The sequence below is a fragment of the Pagrus major genome, chromosome 5 (genome assembly GCF_040436345.1).
Source record: "Pagrus major chromosome 5, Pma_NU_1.0".
Taxonomy (NCBI): domain Eukaryota; kingdom Metazoa; phylum Chordata; class Actinopteri; order Spariformes; family Sparidae; genus Pagrus; species Pagrus major.
The window spans coordinates 10,471,065-10,498,601 of record NC_133219.1 but is presented as its reverse complement, the minus strand read 5'-3'; the positions used below and the strand labels follow the sequence as shown (position 1 = coordinate 10,498,601).

At 40.1% G+C, this 27,537-nt stretch overlaps 4 protein-coding genes and 3 non-coding genes across 10 annotated transcripts; 2 read left to right on the top strand and 5 right to left on the bottom strand.

Moving 5' to 3' along the window:
* Positions 1 to 1,299: 1,299 nt before the first annotated feature.
* Positions 1,300 to 1,372, bottom strand: trnaf-gaa (transfer RNA phenylalanine (anticodon GAA)). Its single transcript has one exon. It is a non-coding gene; the product is annotated as a tRNA-Phe (tRNA).
* A 422-nt stretch (positions 1,373 to 1,794) lies between these two features.
* Positions 1,795 to 1,868, bottom strand: trnai-aau (transfer RNA isoleucine (anticodon AAU)). The gene has a single exon. It is a non-coding gene; the product is annotated as a tRNA-Ile (tRNA).
* A 47-nt stretch (positions 1,869 to 1,915) lies between these two features.
* Positions 1,916 to 4,479, top strand: LOC140995624 (uncharacterized). Its single transcript, XM_073465704.1, has 2 exons — positions 1,916 to 1,970; positions 3,161 to 4,479. Exon 2 carries the CDS (start codon positions 3,192 to 3,194, stop codon positions 3,861 to 3,863), a length of 672 nt encoding a protein of 223 aa, XP_073321805.1. The 5' UTR covers positions 1,916 to 1,970; positions 3,161 to 3,191; the 3' UTR covers positions 3,864 to 4,479.
* A 673-nt stretch (positions 4,480 to 5,152) lies between these two features.
* Positions 5,153 to 5,226, bottom strand: trnai-aau (transfer RNA isoleucine (anticodon AAU)). Its single transcript has one exon. It is a non-coding gene; the product is annotated as a tRNA-Ile (tRNA).
* A 107-nt stretch (positions 5,227 to 5,333) lies between these two features.
* On the top strand, positions 5,334 to 7,847 carry LOC140995623 (uncharacterized). 2 transcript variants are annotated; one of them, XM_073465702.1, is made up of 2 exons: positions 5,334 to 5,377; positions 6,623 to 7,847. In XM_073465702.1, the coding sequence occupies exon 2, from the start codon at positions 6,661 to 6,663 to the stop codon at positions 7,342 to 7,344; it is 684 nt and encodes a 227-aa protein (XP_073321803.1). In that variant the 5' UTR covers positions 5,334 to 5,377; positions 6,623 to 6,660; the 3' UTR covers positions 7,345 to 7,847. The 2 variants fall into 2 exon arrangements, with proteins under 2 accessions (XP_073321803.1, XP_073321804.1); XM_073465703.1 differs by having other exon boundaries at positions 5,371 to 5,488.
* On the bottom strand, positions 7,678 to 22,552 carry skic3 (SKI3 subunit of superkiller complex). 3 transcript variants are annotated; one of them, XM_073465698.1, is made up of 41 exons: positions 22,510 to 22,552; positions 22,004 to 22,104; positions 21,694 to 21,837; positions 21,382 to 21,473; positions 21,151 to 21,226; positions 20,910 to 21,056; positions 20,589 to 20,687; positions 20,345 to 20,453; positions 20,058 to 20,198; positions 19,839 to 19,937; positions 19,475 to 19,599; positions 19,210 to 19,296; positions 18,924 to 19,027; positions 18,665 to 18,791; positions 18,410 to 18,589; positions 18,134 to 18,258; positions 17,771 to 18,021; positions 17,550 to 17,652; positions 17,261 to 17,443; positions 16,896 to 17,043; positions 16,732 to 16,810; positions 16,479 to 16,540; positions 16,335 to 16,391; positions 16,063 to 16,131; positions 15,517 to 15,591; positions 15,172 to 15,313; positions 14,961 to 15,054; positions 14,372 to 14,449; positions 14,154 to 14,278; positions 13,939 to 14,062; positions 13,239 to 13,463; positions 12,854 to 12,926; positions 12,642 to 12,695; positions 12,253 to 12,364; positions 11,920 to 12,048; positions 11,711 to 11,835; positions 11,022 to 11,186; positions 9,929 to 10,081; positions 9,189 to 9,319; positions 8,243 to 8,372; positions 7,678 to 8,061 (listed from the first exon to the last, which is right to left on the bottom strand). In XM_073465698.1, the coding sequence occupies exons 2-41, from the start codon at positions 22,091 to 22,093 to the stop codon at positions 7,981 to 7,983; spliced, it is 4,713 nt and encodes a 1,570-aa protein (XP_073321799.1). In that variant the 5' UTR covers positions 22,094 to 22,104; positions 22,510 to 22,552; the 3' UTR covers positions 7,678 to 7,980. The 3 variants fall into 3 exon arrangements, with proteins under 3 accessions (XP_073321799.1, XP_073321801.1, XP_073321800.1); XM_073465700.1 differs by lacking the exon at positions 22,510 to 22,552 and adding an exon at positions 22,418 to 22,434; XM_073465699.1 differs by lacking the exon at positions 22,510 to 22,552 and adding an exon at positions 22,232 to 22,250.
* Positions 22,553 to 22,688: 136 nt separating this feature from the next.
* arsk (arylsulfatase family, member K) lies at positions 22,689 to 26,931 on the bottom strand. The gene is made up of 8 exons (XM_073466339.1): positions 26,749 to 26,931; positions 26,431 to 26,560; positions 26,167 to 26,326; positions 25,551 to 25,833; positions 25,261 to 25,432; positions 24,000 to 24,224; positions 23,652 to 23,867; positions 22,689 to 23,565 (listed from the first exon to the last, which is right to left on the bottom strand). Exons 1-8 carry the CDS (start codon positions 26,848 to 26,850, stop codon positions 23,291 to 23,293), a joined length of 1,563 nt encoding a protein of 520 aa, XP_073322440.1. The 5' UTR covers positions 26,851 to 26,931; the 3' UTR covers positions 22,689 to 23,290.
* Positions 26,932 to 27,537: the final 606 nt, after the last annotated feature.

Genomic DNA, 27,537 nt, shown 5'->3' with positions numbered 1-27,537 from the left:
CTTTTAGTGCATTCTCACCATCTAAAAATCATTTTACACCGAGAAAACGTTGAGTGTAACCCAAAATTGACTTTTCCTCAAAGGTCAACTAAAATTCTATCAATACCCTGTCTGTATATTCACCAATTTACCATAATCAAACTAAAGTTTCAACTGAAACACATTTCTAAGCGTCTAAGAAGGTTAAGAAATACATTCAGTATAATAATTAAAGATGTCTTACCTGCAAAGCCACTGATCCACCGTCCGACTCTGGACAGCAGGTGCCTCGCCACAGGGGGTCCACGAGAAGCCATGTTTCCAGCAGATAAAAGTTGTCCACTTGTTGCAGAAGTTGTCCTTAAATTCAGTAATCCGAAGGTTTGTCTCAGAAGAAGTTTTCCAGTTAATCCAAGATTTTAACTTTCCAACAAACAGGTTCGCAGCAGGTCGACTTGTGTCAGGTCCAGATGCACATGAGAAATTAATAATCCCTGCAGTGTTTACAGCTCTGGTCAACGTTCTGTTACCATGACTTTCACTGACGCGCGTGCGTGCGTGCGTGCGTGTGTGTGCGTGATCGATTGAGAGATTATATGCAGCAAATCGAAATATTTAGTCCTCGTGCAAGTGATTTTACTCAGACATTTGGTACAACAAAATGTTCCATGTCAAAACCTGCCATAAAAATACTTAATATTATTTTTAACTTTCGCTGGGTTACATTTTTCAACCAACAGTCCTGATAATAACTACCAAATATTCATTCGTTTTCATGATTTTAACCCTTTAAATGCCAGTTTGTTTACATGATGCCACTGTATTTTAACCGATAGTTTCTCATTTTTGTGATTTCAAAACAAGTTCATAACCTGTAGTTTGTACACACCTGAGGGTAAGACAGGCAAAGATGTAGTGAGCAAAGATGGATGATTTAATATTCTATATTCTTCGTCTTCTCTGTGTTTATTGGCTGAAAACTACCTTTTAAGGTGCAAACAGACACCTGCTGTATTAAGAGTTTGTAAAGGTTGTGCTGTGATTTACCACCCTGTCAGACATACATACAACATCGCAAGATAGATTTAAAGCCAGCTTAACAGACATACTGTAATGACTTAAAACATGTCAAATAAACACTACATTAATTAATGTCACATTTTTCATATATTATGAAGCTTACCAATTTGATTATCAGCATGTTTAGTGTTGCAGTACAAGTCCATACACCTTCAGAGAAATGTAGGTCAGCAGTTTGTACTAGTTCACTGTGTGAACTTGTTTTCACTGTTGATATGATGCGAAAGGGAAAAAAAACTCTGCCGAAACCCGGGATCGAACCAGGGACCTTTAGATCTTCAGTCTAACGCTCTCCCAACTGAGCTATTTCGGCGTGAAAAAAACCTGTCACGTGACTGGATCGATGCCAAGTAAACAACACCGATGCAGCTCAAGTTGTGATGCGGGTTGCAGGGTCATTCAAAGCAAAATCGAAACGGTAGTCGGAGAAGGCGAATTTGGATAGTTCGTCGTCCCAAGCAGACTTCCTGCTCAGCTTTCCATCGAGCCAACTGGCACTTTCCCTCAGGAACTCTGTACAAATACAGAGCTGTAATAGTCCAGATAGTGATAGTAATAGTGAATGTTGGAGTTATATTTCCATGGTGGTGGAGCCAAATGATTGGTATTAACTAGTTCGTCACGGTGCGGCTGATAGTTGTCACGGTTTGATATGACGTCATTCAAACTAGTGGATCATGAGTCTTACCGTGAGTGAGGTGTCGTAACAATGGATTTGCTAACAGAAAAGCTTAGTGGCCCGTACGGGGATCGAACCCGCGACCTTGGCGTTATTAGCACCACGCTCTAACCAACTGAGCTAACCGGCCATGAAACATGTTAGACGTGACGTCATCAAATCTGTAAATGAAACCTACGGAATAGAAAGTAAAACCTACTGAGCCGACAGCTGAAACAACACGTCACTCACGGTAAGAGTCAAATGTTTCTAACGGATAAATAACTTGTTTTTGCTAGATTTCTATTGAAGGTGAACAAAATAACCAACAGGAGTCATGAAACAGTGTCTGATGATGTTAATGATAATGTTAAGGCTGACATGTGGGGAAAAGTGCGAGGGGCCTTCGTAGTAAAGCTGAATGAAGTTAACAAACCAAAGAGAACAAGTATACTGAAAATAGCAAGATTGAAGGTAGTGACAGGTAAAAGGTGGACAAACATCAGGTCACACTGAGTAAACATGATCAAAAATATGAGGAAGAAACAGACACAGGCAGGTTCAATTGCATAGCGCCTCCGCACTAGAAAGGAAAGGGAGTGCTTTAAGTACAACATAGAAGGAATACAGTGAATTTAAAGACAAATATAAATAGGTTGACTTTGATTTAAGGTTGATTTTGGGTTGCCAGTTAAAACAGCTAGCCTCTGGACTAATTCTGGCATATGTACAGTAACGTTTATTAAACTTGATACAAGGAACATTTGATTGATTATGAAACAGTCTCGATTCAATACTGATGATTGGCTTTTTCTATTTAGATATATGTAGTTAATCTTGATGCCTGTCACCGGGTCAGATTCCAACTTATCTGGGCTTGATATGTCATAAAAGCAAAAATATGTTTTTGGGCTCAAGATGAATTTAAGGATCTCACAGCCTGAGAAAACGGCACTAAAACAAAGTTTAATTTGTTTCCGAGTGGTCATCTTACAGGTATTGATCTTACACAGACACAAATCGATACATTACTTCTAAAAAAAACAGCCATAATTTAAAAACATAGTATTAAATTAAGAATACTTTTTTCAATCATAGTCAAAACAAATGCCAATGCCAGCCAGATCAAGATCTTTACACAAAAAAATAATTAAAGTTTCTTGTAGCAGCTTTAATAAGTGTTGTTCCTGACTAATAAACCAAATAGAAAAAAGTAATCACAAAAATTAAAACATGAAAAATGTTTTGAAATTGAAGAGAACAGATTAAACCCTAGTAAATAATACCAGTACTCTTGGCAGCTAGTTACACCCTGATTGCTCTTCAATCTGCTCTAACATACCTAATTTCCCCTTGGGGATTAACAAAGGTATCTATCTATCTATCTATCTATCTATCTATCTATCATTGTGCCACATGTACATCTGTATTTATTTTTCACAGAGCTGCAGATCCGTCACATTCCTAAATCAGGATGTCAGTGCACTTCTCAGGATGGGAGGTGGTCGACGATGGTGCTTCTTTCCCTGGCGTGGAGCTGGCACCCTCCCAGAAACCCCAAAAACGAGGCGTCTACAACATGTTCCATGGGACCAGCGTTGCTAGCGCACGGCTCATCATTGCCAATGGTTTTAAGCAGTCATCAGGTGGCATGCTGGGACAGGGCGTGTATGTCAGTCGTGATAAGAATAAAGCATCTGCTTATCCCGCAAATACTTCAAATTCAGACCGTGTGATCTTTGAGTTACGTGTGCGCCCTGGCCGTGTCAAGCGTATTGACAAGGACAATCATCCTCTGCAGTTAACCTGGCATTCAAAAGGCTATGACACTGCCTGGGTGCCCCCCAAGTGTGGCATGAGATCTGTGCCCAGTGGCCGTGAGGAGGATTGTGTGTTTGATCCCAAAAGAGTGGAGGTGGTCGGCATCGCACAGGCACCAAACAACACCGTACTTAAAGAGCTTCAACAGCTTCTGTCCAAGAAATCCAAAAGACGTGGAGGAGGAGGCAAAGGTACTGCAGATGTGTGTTCCCTGTGTAAGAGAAAGACCCAGCAGGGTTCTCCACACAACAAGCAACAGTGTTGGGAGTGTGGGAAAACCATCTGCATTCTCACGACCAAGCACGTCTGTCCAGGCAAACCCTGACAGGGGTGATGGGAGAAGATAGCTAGTAAACAGAGCTCAGAGGATCCATGTGGCCTTGCATGTGCTGGAGACTGGTGTTGATTAGAGCAACAGTTCTTAACTCAGGATGTAATCATACTTTGTAATCAGGGATCTCAATCTGTCCTTCCCATAAAGAAATGAAGAAATGTAATCGGTGCAACATGTTAGATTAATCACAGCTGAATATGTTTTGGAGGATATCTGTGAGTGATCTACAAAATCTTATTCATGAATTGACACGATAAACCTTTAAGTTTACAAAAATCTTTACCCCATCGTGTCAACCTTGTCAAGTCCCCCAGTGCATTACAATCTGTTGTGTCTCACCTGCCATGTGCTCATTCACTGATTTAAAAAAAAAAAAGTTTACAATAATGTTAATTTGTTATGTCTGCTGCTTTCTATTATCTGATCAGCATGCATTATGATAACTGACAATCAATTCAGAACACTATATGTAATGCTTTTTTTAAATGAATTTACCTAATGCCTGATAACGTGCATGATTTTGATTTACTGGAATGAATTAAATGTACTTAACACTTGATAATGTAACAGAACCAAAGCCAATAAATGTCATTGTTATATTATCAGACCCAGTTTGATGTGATTTGATTCAGAAGGGATGATAAACTCATAGCTTCATAATTTCATACTTATGCTGTTACAAAATTCAGGATGGTGAAGCATGGTCATTTTGGCAGGTTGAAAAATGACAGACATTTTAAAAATTAAGTTTTCTACAGGCCACAGACTGGCTGGTTGCAGTCTAGAGGTAAACTGAAGATATGAGGGAAGTCTGGATTATAGATATTCTTTTTCAGGCTGATACAAAAATGTCCCAAGAGTTTCCTATTTTACAAGACACAAACTTGTGTAGTTGTATTTACAAGGGCAGAGCAATCTGTGTAACAATTTGTAATGGCCTTGTCATCTGAGACCATAACTTTACCCTTTGCCCCATAGCATTAACCTGCTATGGGTCAAAAATGCCTCACCCTTTACCTATTGTTGCTCTGCTGGAATACTATCTGGCATTTGTGTTCAATGTGTGGTCACATGATTAAACGGAAACTAATATAGGAAATTGCACCAATGCACTAATCCAGCCTTCATCTTATTATACAAACAGCTGTCATGAAATGTAATAGTCACGCCTCCTTTCAAGAAAAAAATAGATTGAACTGTGAATTGAAATTCTCATGCATCTTTAAGGAGTAATGTCTGCCAGAGATAAACAGCATAATTATAAATAACAAAAACTGAGTTGGCCCGTACGGGGATCGAACCCGCGACCTTGGCGTTATTAGCACCACGCTCTAACCAACTGAGCTAACCGGCCGTGAAATTTTGGCAACAAAGCAGAGATGATCAACATAATATCAGGACGAGGAAATGACGGGTTGTGATCACAGGGAAACTTTACTCGGACTGAAAGGAAAAGAAAGTGAAAGTTATTGAGGTTAAAGCCAGTAAACGATTCCTCGCTGACGGTAAGGTTTGCTAACATATCAGCTGTTAGTTCGCATGGAGTTTTTTAAGATGAAACGACATTACAACGCTTTACAGATTAAGAAAAGATGACCTGTACAACAGCATGTAATGTATGTATAAGTTAAATGTATTACAGAAAGTTATACATGGAAGTTGATCCCTCAGAGACTAGCTAACGTTAGCCTACGATGTAATTAAAAGGGTTAGCTCGCAAAAGACGACGAATAACGTTAGCCTACTGTCATGAATGTTATGAATGTCATGTTTTAACCTGCAGATGTTTTTTTAAAATCATGTTTGATAACATCACCTATTTTCATAGCTTTTACGAAACATATTGCCTCCTCTAGTATTTAAATAGAACCGCTGTCTGTGAGGATAGTGGGTCAGCTGCATTAGAGACATTTGACAGGTAATGTCAGTGCTACCTGAACACGGTGTTGTAAAAAGTACCCAAAAGTCATACTTGAGTAAAAGCAAAGATATAATATTAAATTATTACTTTGAAAAAAGTGGAAATATCTGATATAATATGTCAGTTACTTTCGTATCAAAAGTAATTTCTGGCAATAAATGTACTTAAGTATCAAAAGTACCAGTAAAAGTAAATGATACATATATTTACATGTATGTAGATCTGTATACTATGGCTCGACCGATTACCTGCCTGGACAAATATCAGAACCAATATTCAGCATTTTTCTGATCATCAGAATGTTTTGTTTGTTTGTTGTTTTTTTAAAATCTGATTGCCAGTAAAATATATCAATTTAAATGCAGTATGTAATCTGAAAAGTATCTAGTAACTTTAGTTATCTAATAAATGTAGTGAGTAAAAAGTAGAGCCCGACTGATTATTTGATCAGCTGATATAATCGGCCGATACTGGCCTATTACAGGTATTGGCGTACATGTTGTCCAATATGTGGCGTAAAGAAACAAAATGCTACCAAAGATGCTTGGGGTCATTTTAAATTCTCAATGAAGCTGACTGTTTTAGTGCTGAATGTCATTTTGGACAATAAAGTTTGTTGTGCGACTGTTATATCCTGCCTCTATTACATACGTATGTAAGTATTAATTGCAAAAAATGTGTGTTAATATATTCTATGTTTATAAGAATATCAGCTGATACTGTGGTTTGTACATTCAGCAATCTTCAAAATACTGGTAATGAAAAGTGACAACCAATCGCTCTGAAATCTGTAATAACATGATGCCTTCTTTGTATTCATTTGTCACAGAGCTGTTGGACTTGAAAAGCTTCCCTTGTTAAAGCAGGATGTCGCTACAGTTCTTCGGCTGGGAGGTGACCTATGATGATGACTCTCATGTAGAGCTGGGGGCATCTCAGGAGCCCAAAGACAGTGGGGTCTACACCATGTACCACGGCACCAGCGTTGCCAATGCACGGCTCATCATTACCAATGGCTTTCAGCAGTCATCAGGTGGCATGCTGGGAAAGGGCGTGTACGTCAGTCGTGATAGGAAAAAGGCAGAACGTTATCCATTAAAGAGTAATCCTTCAGACCGCGTGGCCCTTAAGCTGCACGTCCGTGTTGGCCGTGTCATTCGTATTAACATTGACAACCATCCTCTGCAGTACACCTGGAACGCGCAGGGCTTTGACACTGCTTGGGTGCCCCCCAATTGTGGCATGAAAGCCGTGCCCAGCGGTCTAGAGGAGGACTGTGTGTTTGACCCCAAAAATGTCAAAGTTGTGGGCATTGCAAGGGCAGCAAGCAATGTCCTGGAAGAGCTTCAACAGCTCATAGCGAGTAGTCTAAGAAATCCGAGCGGAGTAGATGTGGGCGCAGCATCACAAGGTGGTGGCGCTGCAGATATATGCTCACTGTGCAAGAGGAAGCCCCAGCAAGGTTTTCCACATACAAAGCAGCAGTGCTGGGGCTGTGGGCAAACCATCTGCACTCTCATGACCAAGCATGTCTGTCGAAGAAGCATCTAAGACGGTGTAAAGGCCTAAAACAAGGTGCTGTTGTGAAAGAGATGGAACGAGGATCCACATCAGCGTGACCTTCTTATGTGGTGGAGGGAAACTAAAGTAAAGAATCAAAAATCTCAGCTCAGGGTATAATAATACTTTGGAAGCAGGACTCAAAGTTTCCACCTTTTCTTCCTCAGAGTTACTTTCTTTTTATTCCATAAATAAACATCTGTAATTTTTGTAGTGTTGTACTGTTGATTGATATTTTGAACATTTACCTTAACGTTCTGATTTGTATTTCATTTGTGTTATATTGGCAGATCAGCAAGTGTTTTCAATCAAGACGAGACAATCTTTATGTATTGAGCAAAATGCCTTTATTTCAGCCTGAATGTGGGCACTGTTTACTTTATACATTCTTTAAATATGTGATAATGCTCATGATATTTGATTTCCGGACCACTGTATAATGTAAAATCATAGAATCGTGTAAAGTTAATAAATGTCATATTTATAATGTAAAACCCACAATGTCTGATTTGATATGATTTCATTTTTAGTGAAGAGACCCAGAAAAGCTGAGCTGGTGATGACTTTGGCCTGTGGATAAACCAGCCAAGATGTATGATTTCATAGTGATGCAGCTGTAGACAAAATTCAGGATGAAGAAGAGGCAAGCAGTGAATGAAAATTCAGCAGTCTGTGATCTCGATTCATTTTGGCATGTTGCAAAAGGACCTGCAAAAAAAGATGAGAAAATATGTTCACCACGGAAGTTGTAGACAAAATAAACAACTAATACAGAAGTACCTACACTGGGTGTAAATTGGCATTTTAAACGAATAAACATCGTCTATTATATCACACAAAAATGATTCAATCTGGTGACAGTGTGGGTATGAGGCAGCTGTGTGCTCACATTCATTAGCTCCTCGTCGTTTTTGGCATGCAAGTGTCTGAGGAGGTACCAGCTGGCCACCTGAACCACTGTCACTGGGAACTCTTGAGAGGGGACGTATACCAGCCTCTCCAGAAAACGCCTTGTTTCCCTGCAGATGACACACAGAAAAGGGCAAAGGTATAACATGAGCCTTGTTAATTGTGTACCAAAATCATTTACATTAAATTGTCTGGATGTCTCTTACAGGCCAACATGTAGGTGTTGACCTGTTGAATAAACTGTCCAGGAAACATGTTATGCATATTCCTAATTGTGCTGCCTGTGTTGATGTAAATGACACATATGCTCATTTGCTTCTGAACACATGGAGTTGGATGGCTGCTGATCTGGTTTGCGGTCTAGATGAAATGAGTTGGCACAAATGTCCTTCCTCAGTTAGTCTGGGTTGAAACCCTGTCTGAATCCATTACCATTCTGTTTTCCAATATATATATGATAAAATGAAACTTGTCTCTGGCATGAAAGGGCCTCTTATACAGTGATTGTGCTTGGCACAGAGTAGGTCCTTCAGCATCTCATCAGGAATTGAGCCAGTCCATGTTTTTTGCATATTTGTTCTGCTAAACTCTCTGATGAATGTGGCATTCTCATTAAGCATCCTGGCAGGCCTGTAAAATAGTGGCAGAAGGCTATTATGTCAGGACAGCAAAACTTTTCTTGTTTCGTAAATTGCTTTGCAGTTCCAAAAGTACAAACATCTTGAAAAGACAGATGGAGGCATAAATCTGAAGTTCCAGGAATCTTATGATTAATTTAATCACTTTAGATGATGTATAAGACTTTCACCCCGATGGGATAAATCCATTTGAATATCAATGCAAGACAACCGCCACACCTGCAACATGCATGTGTATTTGCATACTTCCTGCCGCAGTGGAAACAGAACACGGTGAGAAGCACTAACCTAGCAGCCATCTTGGTCACATACTGGAGCAGGGCCTGGAAAAGGAGGGCCATCGGGGATGAACCCAGCTTCAAGATTTCAGTGGTGGCTTCTAGTATCAGGTCTGTCCAGTCCTTTCGTGGGACACCTGCCTGAGAGGTCAGAGCACACAGGGTCAAGAATAAAACTACTACGAACGATTGCACAAAAATATGTTTTATTCATCTACTAAACTTCTAATTCTTTTAACCATATATTTTTTTTATTATTTTACTTATGGTTCACAGCTATGGGATTTGGTGTGCTGTGAGCAGTGGACTAAAAACTACATCCCCTCCAGGTAAATCACAAAGGCAGCTTCTTGTCTTGTTTGTATTTCCGCTTGGCCTTGGCTTCTGATCCTATAATCCAGCTGGATATTCACCCATCTTTCATCTCCTAAGCCTTGTTTTTGCCCACCTGACAGGGGTGTAGACAGGAGCTGCCTCTGGCCTTGTGTGTGCATAGTAAACTGCAAGTCTTCCTCTTATTCTAAAACAACACCACCAGTACTAATCCAAAAGAAAAACAGTGCTGCAGTCCTTACATAGTGCTACTTTTAACCGCAACATTACATTTGTAAGGTCTAAAAAAGTTCTTACTTGTGGCGAAAGTTTTGCAGGAAAAAGATTGAAGATATTTGTGATGTAATAACTATATTATTACAGCACAATTGCACTAACAAAAAAATTATAGCTGTTATATCCTATGAAGCAACTCACCATACAGGGTCCTAGGGCTAGCAGAGCAAGTCGAAGGAGGCTGGCTACCTGGCTGCTGTGCATGCCAAGCTGTGAGGCTAGCTGCAGACTCTGCCTGTAAGCCATGACTGCCTGGACCAGCAGACCCTGGCTGCGATACACCTCAGCCAGCCACTGAGAGAAGAAGAGTGAGAGTTTGATCGAATCAAGGATGAGTGGGAGTAGAGGTGAAAATAGGAGATTAACAGAGGGACCAGGTGGGAGGGGAAACATGAACGGTGAAGAAAGGGGGGCACAGAGAATATTGTGAGAGGCAATGTGATTTTCTGTTACTACATAAAATTGTTAGTCATGCATAGCCAGATCTATAGCGCCGTGCCAAAACTGAAGAAATTCTGGCTGCACCCATCATCGTTTTGCTATTGGGGATAAAAAGGCACTGGCTTGTTTGTATTTCTTGACACCAATCACAATCGCCCAGAAAGCAGCAACGGTGCCCCTGGAAAATAGTGTTTAAAGGTGGGGGTGGGGTGAGGTAGGAGGAGAATGCCAACTGAAATAGTGGATCCATGACAGGCTTATTATTCCCGCAGGCTACATCTGATGAGTCACACTAAAAAATTGTTGACTGCATGTTTGTTCAGTAATGACTGTATGTAATCTGTCAAGGTTTGTACAGAAGAAGGCACTGCTACACAACCCCACATTTATACTGTAACATGTGTGGTCATTAACCATGACTACAAATGCTGCCAATATGTTCACAGCTTGAGAGAGAAAGCCTGGTGTCTTTGCTGCTTCTCCCCTGCTGGTTGCAGCCATTTGATGTGAAGTGCAGCAAATATGAGGTCTCAAGCAAGGCACAGAAATGTTCTTCATTAGGCCAGGGCTTCAATGGAAGCAACGCTAATGGCTTTTGCACTGAGGAGAAAAAAAAAATCTTATCATTTAATGACCTCAACATTCAAACAACTGAACTAAGACAGATCACCAATATTTTCAAGCCTTGCTTTGTAACTCAGGTTGGTTGGGGACCACTGGTGCTTGAAATTAAAGTAAAAGCTCAACAGTAATTCACTATAATACCAAAAACGATAATGAAGTGCCCACTTACATGCCATGCCCCAAGGTTGGCAGGGTTCATCATCACTGTGTTGTTTAGTTGCTCCAACACAGAGTCCGGGAGGACAGTACCACCACTGGAAGAAAGGAGGCGCTGACACTGCACTTGTCTCAGTGACAGCAGCACTGCTGGGTGTTCTGGAGACACACTCAGTACCTGGGACAAAAGGAGAGCATGAGGTACACAACAGTAAAAGGGGCCATGTCAGAGAAATCTGAATGTAACTTGTATTACTTCATCTATGTTTAAGGGGAATTTTGTTATTTGTAAAACCCGGGCACTTTATTTACATGGTTTTAGTGTTAATCCTTTGGCCGCAACTCCGACCTAAAATGCTACGTCCACTAAAAGTACTTGATTTTTCCCCTCACAGGCTGAGACTATTATTCTGACTGTCTGACAACAGATTTAATGTAACTTTGACAGTTGGAGTTAACCCAAATGATTAAGTTTCAGCCATTGCGGCCATGTTATGGCTGCCAGCTGAGGCGATAAACTGGACTGAATCCAAAACTTTTGGTACAAATTAATCATTAACACCAAAACATGTAAATATTGGGCCTAGGTTTAAAAACACCGGAATTCCCCTTTAATTTCTGTCTGTAACAACTCTAATCTGTCGTAGAATGAAGTAATTCAAAGAATAATAGAGATTGTGTGTATGTGTGTTCATATCAGACCTGTGAGCAGAGGGCTTCTGCCTGCTCCAGCTGTCCTCCCAGCATGAGACCTGTCACTGCCTGTTGTAGTACCCAGCCCTCTAGACTCTGGGCCAGAGGGCGCTCTATCTCCTCCACATTACGCACTGGGATACAGAAGGTATCAGTATGCACTCAAACACACACAAAATAATAAACACCATGAAACACACATGCATCAATGCACACACCTTTCTCAGAAACCACTGACATGAGGATTTGCTCCAGTCCTTGTCTGCAAGGAGCAGAACCTGAAAGATAACAGGACGTGTTTTCTGTGTGACAGGCAGCCATTAATCCTGCCCATGTCGCTGGATCATCTGAAAGTAGAGAGAGGAGGGGAGACTCAGATCACACAGACGTGTAAGGTAGCTTTACATTTATCAAAAGGGATAAACATCAAGAGGCCCGCTATTGCCACAAAGCTGGAAAAACTTAAATTTACTGTATATATTAGGAACACCATTGTGTGGAAGAATGGTTCTCACAGAGACGGCCATATAAAATATACAATATATTTATACCAGGACAGAGCAGCACAGCTCTCTGCATAGTCCTCAGTGCATTCCTGTGTTTGTCCTCTCCAGAGTGTCTCCCATTGGCCAGCTGGTTCACCCCACTGTACAACAACGCCCTCTGCAGGCACACAAGAAAGACCAGCTCAGTTTAATTTACAAACACTGTGACAAAAATACCAGAGTCAATATTTACTGTATTGTATTAAAAAATGTTGTGTGTATTTTGGATGATGGCATATCTAGAGTATAAAACAGAATAAATACTAATCACTTCAGGCAAAATAACACAATTTAGTTTTAAGTTGAATTTCTAATGGCAGTGACGTTAAATAAAGCGTGAAAAAACAGACACAGAACTCAAGGCCATCTCAACACAGATGCACAGTTACTCTTACCTTTCCTTGAGTCATACTGGAGAGACAGGCAACATGACCAGCCATCGCTCCGCCCTGGAAAACACAGTAGACAAAACCATGAGCCTTTTTTCTATTAATGTGCAGCAAATGTGGTTGAGGCTGCTCAGTTAAATGTGTGCGAATATTATAGACTTCCTGGGTTCATGCTTGAGAAGTTTGTAATGTGATGTATGTCTGGTATGCAGGCTTACATTTGCTTTTCTGGGGTAGTATTGTGGTACCACTCTTGACAGCAGGGCCCACAGAGATGGGTTTCCAGGATTGCTGTAAATAATACAGATAAATAAAACGGATTAAGACTTTGAAGAATTTGTAAGTCATGTAAAGGCTTTTCCCACGAGTACATTTCTATCAAAAACTGCATTAAAACTAATGACCAGTCCACTGATACATGCAATCAAACATACTTATCATGTTTTCTCCAATCTGTAGTGCAATTCTCCACAAGATACACATAAAACAAGGTCCAAAAGGCTCAGTTAATCTGGCCTTCGCTGTCAAAATGCAGGTTGACCCCACTGATGTTTAAAACATCTCTTTTACAGTCAAATAAGCTTATTGTAAGGAGCAGTTTACCTGTGTACAGCTCTGGAAGCCTCTCTTTGCACTGCACTATAGTTGCCCTGCAGGGCCAACAAGGCACAGGTGAGTAGACACCGCTGCTCCACAACATTCCCAGAGGCTGAACCCTGCTTCAGCAGTTCCGTCAGGGCAGCAGAAGCTAATGTAGCATCACTGTGGACCAAACCCAGGGCACATAAACACAGCAGAGACTCCGAGATTGGCTCCTTTAACATTGAGCTGTGGAGACAAAAAGCAGACATAAATACTTTTAGCGTGCAAGCAAGTGTAGTACAAGTGTTATCACATATTATAATCATATGTTTTAAATGCAGGAAACTACAATATTTGCACAATCCTTTTACATAAATGTTTTGCCTTTCATGTTTGGTATTCAGGCATCATAGCTTGTGAATGTAATTCTGTTTGGCCAAAAGCACTTGAGCAGTCCCTGACTGGAAAGCAAATAAAAAAAACATTTATAAACATTATAGCTTGAAAATATAATCAGGTATTATATAATCTTTGACTTCATCATATTGCCCTATTCTCAAAGCATTGCAACACAATAATACCATCACAAAAATAAATAAATCAAAGGTGCATTATTCATGTCTAGTAAGTGTCAAGTCTTTGCAATTTATTCTTATACTAGCTTGGACTGAAAACAAAGTGGAAAAGAACAAAATCATGCCAGACAACACTGTGGACTCACCATTTAAACAGCAGAGTCTTGGCTGAGTCCAAGTTACCCCGCCGGTGCTGAAGCAGGGCCAGAGCAGTCAAGATGTAAGCCTTGTCCTTCTCAGTGGAAGCCACAGCCAAGGCACGTTCATAAGCTACAGTTGACACATAACAGCATATTCACAGTCACTCTGGCATGACAACACATGAACAATCACTGATTTCTGTGTGAGTCCCACTCCTTACCGTTGATGCTCTCTGCAATGAGTCCTGCCCTGCAGTAGGCCAGAGCCAGCCCAGTCAGATCACTCAGCTCCTGCAGTGGAGTGGAATTATACACAGACACAGCCTCATCCAACTGGCCCGAGGTGCTGCAAAAGACACAGTGGGACATATAAAGATGGAGTTTGGGGTATTTGTAAGGCATTGTCAAAGTACATGATAATGAGACAGCAAGATGTTACCATAAAGCACGGCCATAATTGCCTAAGGCAAAAGCCAGCTCTTCTGTGGAGGACTTGGACTGAAGCAGTTCAACAGCTCTGAGGAAAGAGAGTTAAAAATGTAAAAAAACAATATGTATTACATTGTGCACCTTCTACACCTCTAATTCCGAAGAAGTTAGGACACTGTAAAACATAAATACAAACAGAACGCAATCATCTTAGCCTCCCGAGGACACCTTTTTCTTACCCAATCATGACATTATCACCCATTATCAATTAACCTGTTAAGCTGTGGATTATTCCAGTCTGTTGCTGTCCCTGTCCCTACTTGTTTGAAATGTGTTGCTGGCATCAAATTCAGAATAAGCATATATTTACAAAAATCAATGAAGTTGACAAACTAAAACATTAAATATATTCTTCATACTGTTTTCAAGTATATTTCGAGTATATGTCAAAAAGGATTAGCAAATTATAACATTCTCTTTTATTTACATCTAAAATTTTTTGGAATCCAGGTGTACGTGTTTCTATCCCTCATTATTTTCTTGGTACACTGCCTCATCTGTGAGCCTGCAGAGTCGGTTAGTGTAATTCAAACAGACACCTTTCGTAAGCCCGTAAGGCCTGCCTCTTCAGCTGCAGATGCTCATTCAGGTAACCAAGCATGATGAAGGCAACAGGGTCAGACTGGATCCTCTCTAAGAAGGATGCAAAAGAAACTTGTCACACAACATCCATCTCTAGCACATGACCTAAATACAACCCAGGGATATGTGGATCCTGCATGCACACTGACACACAAATGGATGCTGTACCTGTGTACTTGGTAAGAGCCACCTGAGCAGCAGAGATGGCATTCATCTGGACTATGTTGTAGCGGTAAAGTTCAGAGTCTCTGTTGCTCTTATCCAAGAGGGTCGTACACACCCAGTAGGCATAACCTTTCACCCCCTCCATCTGCAAAAGAAAGAAGGAATGTTAATGAAAGGCATACACATTTTCTGTTTCATAGTGGTACCACCCCTAATTACTTTCTAGTACTAGTACTTTCTCTGTCACTCTGTTAAATTCTCAGCTATAAGCCAAACCAAAGATGTTATTAGCCAGATAATTAACAGGTACTACAATAGCAACCCCAGTGATTTTGGGAGGTCACATACATGTGTGCAGAGTTCTGTGGTGTGCCTGAAAAGATCCATGGTGTCATAGCTTCCCACTCTCTCTGCTATCAACGCCTGGTAGGAGGACAAAAGGTAAAACATCATTTAGACAGATAGAGACAAAAGAGGTCAAAGAGACAAATTCATCAAGTCTCAAGAACACAAGCAAGTTGCTATACAAATTATTTTAGTCTAATCAAACCATATGCTCTATTTTTCAAGGTTTTACCAACCAACAGAATAACAACACAGTAAAATGTTGCCAATTACATCATATTTCTTTTACCTTCCACTGAACTTGAAATCCTTGCATTGCTAAATTAAGTTTATATATAAAAGATTTCTCAAGAAGGACAGGGGATGGCTTCTACTCTGTGCAATAACATTACCAGGCCCCACACCCAGCTTACATGGCTTGCATATTCTTTATCATTGTGAAACACTCATACCATCCCAAGTAGATTTGCCCGACGTTGTGTCACTTACAGTATGTATGCATAAACAGTATAGATAATATAAATGTATGCAATAAAGAAGTCTTTGTACCTGTCCGATCCAGCAGTTGACATAAAGCGGCTCCAACGACTGAGCAATCTTGAAGGCATTGTGTGCAAGCTAAGAAAACAAAATCAGAGTTTGTTAAAGAAAATATCATCTTACAATAACTATGATATATATATATATATATATATATATATATATATATATATATATATATATATATATATATATATATATATATGTGTGTGTAAAATTGTGTTACTTTTAGAACTATGACAAAAACAAAACAAACGTATAAGAAAGTTGATCACACAGACCTCTATATTGTCCTTTTTCAAATACAGGGTACCAAGGTTGGTCCAAGCAACAACATTCTGTAATGCAATATTAAAGTCTCATAAGAACATGAGAATATTTTCTGAAAATACCATTCATCACCTGAACGAATGTGGAGTACATACATTTGGTTCAACATCTATGGACTTGATGAAGCAATGTTGAGCCAGAGCAAAGTTCTCAAGGCCTGATGTGAGAGAAAGAAAGTGACATGATAAAAAGTGTATCACTTCCTGTGACACAGATCAATCAGAAGTAGTTGTTTTATTTAGTTATTAACATCATCATCTTTTAAGTGCAGTCAATACTGCACTTAAAACACAAATTGATCAACCAATCAGTCCGTCCACCTGATAGACAGCTATAGCATCTTATTACCTTCGCTCATGGAAATCACTCCCAAGGCATTCCAGTTGCTATAGTTCTCACTGTCCATCATGATAGCTTTTTTCAAACACTGAAAAGGGAAAAACAACTCTTAACAGACCATCTCAGGGAGAAAACAATGCAAAACTGTTGTGATGCAGGAGTCTGTGAATCACCTGCTGGGCCTTCTCTAGCAGCAGAGATGGAGAGTTCTGGTCTCCCTCTGAAGGGCAGGGTAGGCTGGACTGGCGGAAGTAGTTAAGTCCTAGGTCATACCAAAGGCTGGGGACCTCAGACATCAGCTTCAAAGCACGGGCATAACACCTGCAGACAAAAACATCCATTTACTGTTCAGTGTTCAGATTCTATGCTTGACCAACAGGAGTAGATGGTATCCAAGGGTAACTTAAAGATTATTATACCATGAAAAGCTATTCAGTGTCAACTTTTTTGTTTGTCTGCTGATGTTATAAATGTATGCATTGACAGAGTAGATCTAGTATAGGCAGCTTAGAAAATGTACACCTGTTTGTGGTCATACCTCTCACCGACTTTGAGAGTCTGGGCCTGAGTCAGTGCGTGGCTCTGAGTGTTTGGGTCTGAACCGGCCAGTAGGGCAGGCACCAGAACCTGGGCTCTGTTTGGCGACACGGTGCTGACTGCAGTGCAAGCATCTCCCAGCAGCTTCCACAAACAGGACAGGTCTGGACGCAGCTCCACAGCTCTGATGGGCACAGAAATGTGAAAGAATGGATCGCTGAAAACAATCTGACGAATCACAGACAAAGTGGTATTTCATTTTAAGATTTACAAATTAAACAAGTAATTACCTGAAGAGGTTCTGTATTGCTTGCTGAATGAGGTCAATGGCTCCCCCATCTCTGCAGTCTTCCATTAGACTCTTTGCCAGAGACAGTTGGCACTCCCCAAGACCTGAAAAACAGATCATACCAATGTGATTTAATGTCCAGGCTCAGATATATAACTCAGAGATAAGCAAACAAAAGTGAAGTAAAGTGAAGGTCTTTGATAAATTAAAATGACCACCGACCTTTAAGAGCAGGAACATAGTCCTGCTGCGCTGTGATCTGCAAGTACTCTGCAACTGCCTCCTTGAACTTGCCCAGGGTCTGTTTGATAGCAGCAGCCTGGTAGACACTGTAGATGGAGGAGGGTTGAAGCTGATGGGCTTTACCAAAGGCCTTCAGAGCTGCTGTGAAGCTCCGGCGGTTTAGGTAGGCCTCACCTAAACACTCCCAACACACCCAGTCCTCTGGGTCTGCTCTCAGAGCTGCCTGCAGACTATGAACAAAAGTAAAATGGTTAATAACTTTCTTAAAAATGCCTATGATAAAGTAGAAAATGGTAAAGATCTAAGGTAATACATATTACTGTCTGAGATTAAAACTCTTACTCAGATGTAGCTTGTTGATGATCTCCAACCTTCAGGTAGTAAAGTCCTCGTCTCATCCAAGCCCATTTAGCTGAGCCTGGAGTGGCTTTTTCAATCACCGACTGAAGTATTGCTAAGGCAGTGTCCTACAGCATTTAGGGAAGAGGAAGGTGACGATATAAAGCAAGATAAGGTACAAAAGGAGCATGGGGAGGGTCAAGACAATAGAGAGGCACCTGTACAAAATGCCAGCACAACACATGAACATTTTGGCAATTTGCCAACAAATCCACTGACCATATCATCCTGCTCCATACAGAGATCCACTGAGGCAGCTCCAGACTCAGCATCCTCGTTGTCCAACTCAAAGGCCTTCTTATAACAGCCTCGAGCCCGGCCACGGTCATTTGCCACTTCCCTGTAATAATGTCCGAGGTAGCGGAATGCACAACCCAGGTTTGGGTCTAACTTTGCAGCCTGAAATGGACGGGGTAAAAAATGAATATAAAGATAAAAATTCCCCTTCCAAATTTCAGTAATAACTGTACTAACCTTGAGCAGGTGTGTATGGGCTTTGCTCCGGTCTTTACGGGTCTCTTCTCCCATGTCCCAGTAAAGCTTTCCCAGCAAGAAATAATATTCTCCACAGTCTGGGCTCTGGCTAGCCGCCTTCAGGAAACTCAACATCAGAAGAGCAGAAGAGAAAGTTAGAAAAGTTCACTAAGAACTAAAACACACAAATGTATTAGGTTTAAGACAATGGAGAAAAAAAACACACATGCACAGAAGAAGAAACACAAACACTTTTTACCTCTCCTCTGCCAACTGCTGCTGACCCTGAGCCAATTGTGCCAGTCCTCTCAGTACCAACCCCTGAGCCAGGTTAGGGTTAGAGGCCACCAGCTCTGATGACACCTACAAAAGAAGCGGAAGTTTACTTATGTTCAACCGATCTTGTGTCTGATACAAGTGATCCCTTTCTTATTTTCCATGTATTATAAAAAGAAGACGGAATTTTATCTCAAGCTCTTCATATTTATACATTGTTCAATACTAAAAAATTGCCAAAGTTACACATTAAATGAATAATTTACTACCTTCAGTGCATGATCGACTTGTCCCTTGTTAAGGTATGCACGTCCTTTAAGGGTTAATAGAACTGGGTCTTTTTCAGCATCTGGGATCTAACAAAAGAAAAACACAATAGATATATTTGCTTTAACAATACGTGGACACACATGTATGTCCAAGGTTACAACTGCAAAATATACTCAAACTAAACTAATAATTGTATTAATAATTAAAATAATTCTAACTTTGGAATTACTGAATAAAAAAAAGATTAGTAGTCAATCACATTACCAGTGCAAATGTCTCCAAAGCCTGGTCTGCAGCTTTCTCTCCTCCACTCCTGACTAAAGCCTCTAGCTTCATCTTAAGCAGTTTGACCTTCAGCTCCTTGTCTTCAGAGGCACACACCGTCAGACCTAACAGAACAACACACATACAGTGAAGTTCAATACAAGTTTCAGGGGCAAAAGACAGCTGCACTTTGAAGATGGTAGTGAGCACTCTTATATCCTCCACAAATCCCTCAATTGTTTTTTCAACGATCCCCTGATGAAGTTTGATTGGACATATTCTTTGGACTTGCTGGATAAGTGATTGCATGTTGTTTGTGATGTCATCTGAATAACTATAGTGATATACAGCAGAGTAAACATACCTTGTGAGCATGATACAGCACTGTCTGAGTATCTCTGCATTTTAAATTGAGCTTCTGCCAGATTGCACCATCCAGTGCTAGAGCTCATTTTCTTCAACCCTGATAAAACAGTGAAGACAGATAATGCAAAGTAGTCATAGGTTATATGTCTCTGTATGAAAAATTCAGGTGCATTCACATTAAGAACAGAATCCATTCTTTGTTGGTGCACAAACTAACCTTGTGCAAGGTCCTTAATGGCTTCCTTATACCTCCCTTCCTGCAGTGCTTTAGTGCCCAGACCCAAGTGACCTAATCCGCTGCTTGGTGCCAGAACCAGGAGCCGGGAGAAAGAGCTGACTGCATCCTCATTCTGAACACCTTCAGTAAAAACATAATTGTATCTATTAAGAGTGAATCTGAATGGCTGCAAGTGTCACTTTATTGGACAAAACAGTTGCATATCTGTGAATCAATCACTGCATTCTTTGATTTTAGATTTTATGAGCAAGACAACAGCCTCTAACCTGTTTTGAGGTAATGGGAACAAAGGACTTCAAGAGGATAACTTTGGTTGGGGTAGAGGGACAGCATGGACTCACATGCCTCTTTCATTTTCGCTTCTTCTTGTGGCAGCTACATTGAGGGGAAATACATGATGTGCAGCTGATTAAGAGAATATCTGTACTTTTGATATTTTTGATGAGCATGATCAAATTCTAATTGTCCTTGAAATTCTGTGGTGGTGATGATCAGATGAGGCACACTTACTTTAGAAAGGCATTTGACATAGTCAGCTGAGACTTTCTTGTGTTCCTCTCCTGGTATAGGGTTCATGAGAACCATGGTCTTCTCAAATGCTGTGATTAACTGATGACCAAAAAAAAAGTTTTCACTAAGAACAGCAGTGAGAAAAATATTTTTGTTTGCAAGTGAGTGGGAGTAATTAGAGCTTCTGACCACAATGTAAGACTAACCTGCTGTAAATGTATAGGAGGAGATGGACTTGTGTGCATGTGTTACAAAGTGTTCATACACAAAAAGAAACATTATACATTACTGAGTTAAAATCCACATTTAGGGAAATCTTACATGCTGTTGAGTTTCATTATCCTTCTCTTCCTCCTTAAGGCAGTCTGAGAGGAGATTGGTCATCTGTTGCCATAGCTGCAGTAACTCTTTCTTGTCCACAGCCTCTTCCTCCTTCAGCTGAAGGAGCTGCAGCCAAACTTTTGCCAACTGTGTGCATACAAATGCATACAAATGTGTGTAAAGAGCACAAAGCAACACAAAGCCTTTCTTCATTGAACACACATGCTTTTAAATTACATACCTTTGAATATTCTTTATCAGACTGATAGATATCTGAGAGCTTTCTGATCGTCTCATAACATTTATTTTTGTCAGAGCTGTTGATGGAGAACATAATGAGAATGAGTCAGCACAAATCAGATACGTGAAACTAGTCAAAACTACAACCAGGAGGTTGACACAAGCAAATACTGTTTCACTAATCACTTTTTCAGAAACATCCTGAAGAAGTTTTTCATATCTTATATGTTACCTTGCATACAGCTCAACAAGTTTCTGATAGACGTTAGGTAGCTCAACTTGGAAATCCCACTGATCAGTCTTCTCATAAAGATTCGCCAAGCCCTTAAAAACAAATGCATCTATTTGGCACAGTTGATAGGAGTCTTCATTATGAAATTAAGACATTTTAAAAAATTGTGCCCCACCATAGAGGCATCAAGATGAGAATTCATTGGTTTACTTTTGCCTCAAGTTATACAGATTTGCTCTCAGTGTTAGGCATGCAGAGTATAATTAGTCTAAGACATTTAAAGCCTATAACCACTACACTTTCCCACCTTACCTGCCATGCCAGTAGCTGCTCAGGCTCCAGCTCCACAGCCTTTTTATAAGCCATCTGCGACTGATCTGGCTGCTCGAGTTCGCTGGCTGCCAGGCCGATGAACACCCATGCATTATAATTGTTCTTCTCAAGTTTTAATACGGCCTAAATCCAGATGGAAGAGAGAAACGTCAGCCATACACAATCTATATTCCCATCAGTTCAGTCAGTACCCAGACTCTTTGGAACAGCTGCATGTGGACAGCCACAATATATATATATATATGTAAATACCCCCCTTCATTGAGTAAGTGAACCTGAGATACTTTACCTTGCAGTGTTTTAGAGCCTCTTTGAACTCTTTGTTCTTGATGGCCTCTCTTGCACTTTTCAGTGCTGTTTTCACTTCTTTACTGGACATCTTAAAACTATCTGTGTGAAACACAGACACAAAAAAGAAGGGTCATTGTTAGCCATGTAACTACATGAACTTGCAACAAAACGTTGTAGCGTCGGTTTAAATGAATTGTGAGCTATGTGACAAATTAATTACACCAACCTACAAATCTGTGCTGTGGCTACCAGGTAGCAGTGATGTACCTGAACAGTTGACTTGACAATAAACTCTAGTTAGATAGCTTGAGTCTGCATTGCAGTGTTAGCTAGCTGCAGCCAATTTAGCATTAGCTATGAGCTTGTCGGAGCCTCTAAACTATGTACTTTAAAATGAGAACATGTTTCAAACCTTAACTGATGCACAAGAGGCTATTTATTCAGTTGGTTGTTATTTAACTATGTATGTTTTAAAGAACAGGAACGAAAGTTGGGCAGACTCACTGTTTACGTTGACAAGTTGCTCTGCGCCCTGTGATCCCGGAAGTGAAAATAGCCACGCCTACTATGAATTTCAAAATAAGATTAGTTGCAGATTGGTCCCCTAGTGTTTTCAGATACAAGCAAAAATAACTACACATCAATACTAAAGTGAGCAAAATATATATTTATTCTTTTATTCATTTATTTATTTATTTATTTGCAAAAGAAATAATGAATGAAGAGATGTATAAAGGAAGGAACTGAATACACATCATGGTCAAGTTACAATTCCTGCTCAAAGTCTCTGGAATAAAGCTGCAACGATCTGTTAATTAATCAGTAAGTCGATCGAAAGAAAATTAATTGCCAACTATGTAAATGATAGATCTGTCTTTACAGTCATTTTTCAAGCAGAAATGTACAAAAAAAATGCTTTCTTTTGTCATGTATGATGGTAAATAAAGAGTCTTTCACTGTTGGTTGGACAAAAGAAGCAATTTCAAGACATCATTTTGGGCAATTTTGACATTTTTTGTTTGGAGATAGTGATGAGATCTGGCATATAAGTAAAAGTCTCAGAGTTTGAGTTTAGGACATTTAAAAAAAAAAAAAAAAAAAGACTCCAAGATTATCCATCTCTAAAGCTGTTATAGGATAAATATCATTAAGAGATGCAGAGCCACCCATCAATGGTTTCTGATTGTCAGAGAGTAAGAGAGTAACAATCCAAGCTTGAATATGAGTCCAGCTCATTAAAAGACACACACCTTAAAGTTAGCCATCATTACAACCATAAATAATATCAAAGAGAGCCATTGAGCCACTTGTCAATAGCTTTCTCATTGGCTAATGGATCCTTCTTCCAATCCACATGCCACCTGAGGTTAGCAATGACCTGGCTGTAGTTTCTCCCCAAACTGTTGCGCCACGCTGTAAAAGCTTTTTTATTGTAGAGGTGGACAGCTGTAGAGACTTTTGGATAATCTACAATGCTGCGCAAAAGCTTGTCCAGATGCGCCCGCACATCTTGGAATTTGGGAGCTACATTATGAAGTTCTTCCTTGTCCAGTGTTAAGTCTGCAAAACAGAAAGAGTACAAAAAATCAAAAAGAGCCACAGTTTTATGACTGTTTGTATCTTCTTGAAAGCATATGAGAACTCACCAAAAAGCTGTGGGGGGACACTCAGGCCATCTGCATAGGCAATATATTTCCACCGGCCACTTCTGAGCATGTATGTAGAGGCATTGACATTACAACCATGATATTCACTCAGAACCCAGTCTGGATGTTGCTTCTTGGAAAAAGCGCTGGCCTTGGTTAGCCGAGGAAGAAGCGAGTGGCCGCTGAGAGTACCCACTGGTGTAATACCAGCAATGTCTGCAAAATATAAAAGTGTGTTACATCACTTTGAAAAATGTTAAATCAACATCTACCATTGCTTTTATTCTTCGAATGATTTACAATCTACAACAGACATTTTATTCCTATGTTTTCTGTCTTCTTCCTTACCCAGCACAGTGGGATAGAGATCCACCAAAGACACAAGCTGCTTGACCTGCAGGCCAGACCTCAGCCCAGGTCCCATGATCAGCAGGGGAACATGGGAACTGCCTTCAAACATTGACATCTTGTAGAACTGCCGGTGCTCCATGGCCAGCTCTCCGTGGTCGGCCGTAAAGATCACAACAGTGTTGTTGAGCAGGCCAGTCTCTCTCAGAGCTGAAATCACCTGGCCTGTTGAAACAGTGTTGGAGACACAGAGTAAGCTTTGAGCTGCTTCTGGATTTTTTCTTAATTCAGCCAAAGACATTATTCAAACAACAGTGAAAGGATGACATTGGGTAATACTTCATATTAACATTCTTGTAATAGGTGTTAGTTAATAGGTAATGTGGCCCTTATAGGTGCTGTATTACCTACTAACTAACACCTATTACAAGACATCAATATATCAAATGCTTGTCAACATATTATAGAGTATTGTTAAGTATATAACCTTTAATAATAGCTTCATGAACACATTTATTGTTAAATTAAAAAACATTTAAAAGGCACTCAAAAGAAACTTGTTAACGTTACTAAACGTTAATATAAGCTTTATTAGTTCCCTATAATTGTTTATAACAGCATTACAAACACTTTGTACAACACATTTATTGAATTTAATTAACTTCCCTTTCATGTCATTGATAAACCTTTTTGGTTGCTTTATTAAGTTACTTTATTATGTGTTTATTTGTAGTTAATGATACACTTATTAACAGTAAACTATGCTTTTACTAGCTTTAAAAAGCATTTACTTTTTTGGTTTCAGCCTGTACTTACTGAGGGCCTTTTTACTGAAAGTAATTCAAGTGAAGGTAGCGAAATGTTCTAACAGATAGCACTAAATCAACAGCAGTACTGCTTAAAATCCATCACTGTAATGCTACGCCTTGTTTTATAGCCAGTGGTACACTGGCTGTCACAAAATGTCTCTCTCTAAGACTACTTTACGTCAGTACTTAGAATTTTTTGTCCATATTGGGATGTTGTAACAATGCTTACTCATGTTTTTCTTTCCTACAGTGCATGTTTGGCTCTGTGAGCCTGAACAAACAATCTGCTCCTTGGAGGTTTGGTCTGCTTCATTATCTTGGCAGCAGAGTTTGATTTGAATCTGAGCCATCTTTGTGTCTCCAGACCAGGGTTACGCTCAAAGACAGCTGTCAAACCCAGTACCTCCTGCTTGTTCAGACTGTCCCTCAGTGAATTACTGCTGTCAACTCACCCAGCATGGCATCAGCTTCAGCACACATGGCATAATAGAAGGCCCTTATGCTTCTGACTTCCTCCTCAGTGAAAACACCGCTGCAGTTTTTGGTGAAGGTGGAGTAGTAGTCAGCAGGGTGCGTGGAAGCCAGAGGCAGCCATTTAGGAACAGTGATGAGCTCAGAAGACACCTGTGTTTGTAAAATAAGAACTTAAAATTTTAGAGTGATTTATATATAAACATACTGCAATCCCATGCTGCAATAATGGGACAAAAAATTTCAAGAAATGCACAAAGAAAAAGCGTGCCTTTCCCAGCCAGTATGGTGAGGTAAGGAAGGTGGATCCTCCTGCTGTGGGCCCCATGGATTCAGTTTTATAGGGGTGAGGTAAGTTGAGGCCAACATAAAGAGCGAAGGGCTGGTGTGAGGGTGCAGCTCTCTGGTTGATCCACTGTGTAGCCTTGTCTACGTTTTCCCAGTCTTTTTTCATGATCCTCATTGTTGACATGTTCCCAACAAGTTGCGTAACAGGTCTGGGCTCCTGGCGCAGGAGGAACTGAACATCTCGTGTCCAGGCCTCAACTCGATTACTGCAGGAGTGACACAGACACACGCAAAGATTTACAAGAAGCAGGCAGAGACACAGATAATGGGAAGTGGAACAAAACATGTGAGGACAAGCATCAAAACAGATGATTCATGTTGTTCTGGAAAATAGCTGCCCACATACACAGTATGTTGTGGCCTATTTATCATAGTGTGCGCATGTGTTATATTGATCTTAGTTTGGTGAATAGGAATAAGAAAAGATCAATTAAGATGTTTTATTTGAAACACCGTTTTATTTATTTATGTCTCTTATCCCAGATATAGGCACAATTTTACAGCCACTCTTATCCACAGTGCTGACAGTGTCTGCCTACCTGACAGAGTGACTCCCTGAGGTAAAGTCCAGCTTGCCCATCATCTTGGTAAGATAACCATTGGCCTCCAGCAAATCCATCCATGTTGTCGCATTAGCATCGAGGCACTTGTAGTTGTTCCATGACTGAGTGTGGTGAACAAACTGACCGCTCCACATTGCTGAGAACAAAGATTACGTCAATGAAATACATTTATTGTAACACTAGTATGACCACCTTAATCACCGCAGTGTCTTTACAGTTGGAGTTGAAAGGGTAACTTACCTGCTCTTGAGGGGCAGCAGATGGGCGAGTTAGTGTAGGCGTTGAGGAATGTTGTACCAAGCTCCCTGAGGTAGTTTACATAAGGGAGCTGCACAACTCTGCTGCCAGGGTCAAAGGTCAATCGCCCACCCTGTAGAAAAAGGAAAACTGACATTTTAGATGCAAAATCACAAAAATGAACAGTCAAACAGATCAAATATGACAAAAATAAGCATCTCCATGTGTTTAAATCTATCATCTCGTGCTTTAAAGGTATAACCACAAACTATTTTTGTTTACACGACTTAAGCACGGTACTTTAACTTAACTTATACTTACAAATGCATCACTCATCACCATCACAATGTTGGGTCTGGTTGCATTTTGGCACAAACTCTGACCATAAATCTGAAACAGGAGAATCAAAGCCAAGTCTTTCATATTGATGACAGCGCTGCACCGCCTTCAAATTGGGTGTTTTGTTGTCTTCAAAAGAAGGGATTTGTCTGGACAGAGAGACATTCAAACAGTGTTCCTCTCTGACTGCGAGCGATGGTTATTTTCTCGTTTGAGGAACTCACATGCATATCCCGGTTACGCTTTCAAAATAAGAGTTTGTCGCAATTAAGTAGTCCAGCTGTGCTGATTGATGTGAAGTGAAAAAAAGACATTTAACTTATTAACGTGAATAGTTGTTCATATATTCATTACAGCTGCCACCAATCATTACAAAAAATACCTCGAAAAATGATCTAGAAATGAGGATGGACACGTTTTTAAACATGTGATTACAAAGTGGGACCTCTAGAGGGCAGCATTCATCTTTTATCAAAACATCAATAATGCAGTTAAGTTGAGCTGACACTGTCATGATCACAGCTGGACTATGTGTATGAGAAACCAAATATTTAGTTAGACTAATAACTTGTGAAATCAAACTTTAAGTCATGTGACTGCAACTGATGCACTTTTAAGATTATATGAGGTAGCAAGAATTATGATTCCTTATTATTTGGTTTAAATGATGGATCTTAATCAAACGCCCAATTTAGGTTGGGTACCATCCGATGGTGTGGATGTTTTATCGCCTTATTACTGAATTGATGTAGCACCTTGTGAATAATCACA

Bases quoted from the DNA above. Each gene is read 5' to 3' on its own strand.
- LOC140995624 (XM_073465704.1), top strand. From the start codon at position 3,192: ATGTCAGTGCACTTCTCAGGATGGGAGGTGGTCGACGATGGTGCTTCT.
- LOC140995623 (XM_073465702.1), top strand. From the start codon at position 6,661: ATGTCGCTACAGTTCTTCGGCTGGGAGGTGACCTATGATGATGACTCT.
- skic3 (XM_073465698.1), bottom strand. From the start codon at position 22,093: ATGTCCAGTAAAGAAGTGAAAACAGCACTGAAAAGTGCAAGAGAGGCC. The intron at 18,590-18,664 runs GTTAGTACAGTT...CGTCCATTTCAG, and splicing joins CCCATACACACCTGCTCAAG to GCTGCAAAGTTAGACCCAAA. The intron at 11,836-11,919 runs GTGTGTGCATTG...TCTGTATCCCAG, and splicing joins GTCAGTGGTTTCTGAGAAAG to TGCGTAATGTGGAGGAGATA.
- arsk (XM_073466339.1), bottom strand. From the start codon at position 26,850: ATGAAAGACTTGGCTTTGATTCTCCTGTTTCAGATTTATGGTCAGAGT. The intron at 26,327-26,430 runs GTAAGTTACCCT...CTTTGTTCTCAG, and splicing joins CTGCTGCCCCTCAAGAGCAG to CAATGTGGAGCGGTCAGTTT. The intron at 23,566-23,651 runs GTGAGTTCTCAT...TCTGTTTTGCAG, and splicing joins TGTCCCCCCACAGCTTTTTG to ACTTAACACTGGACAAGGAA.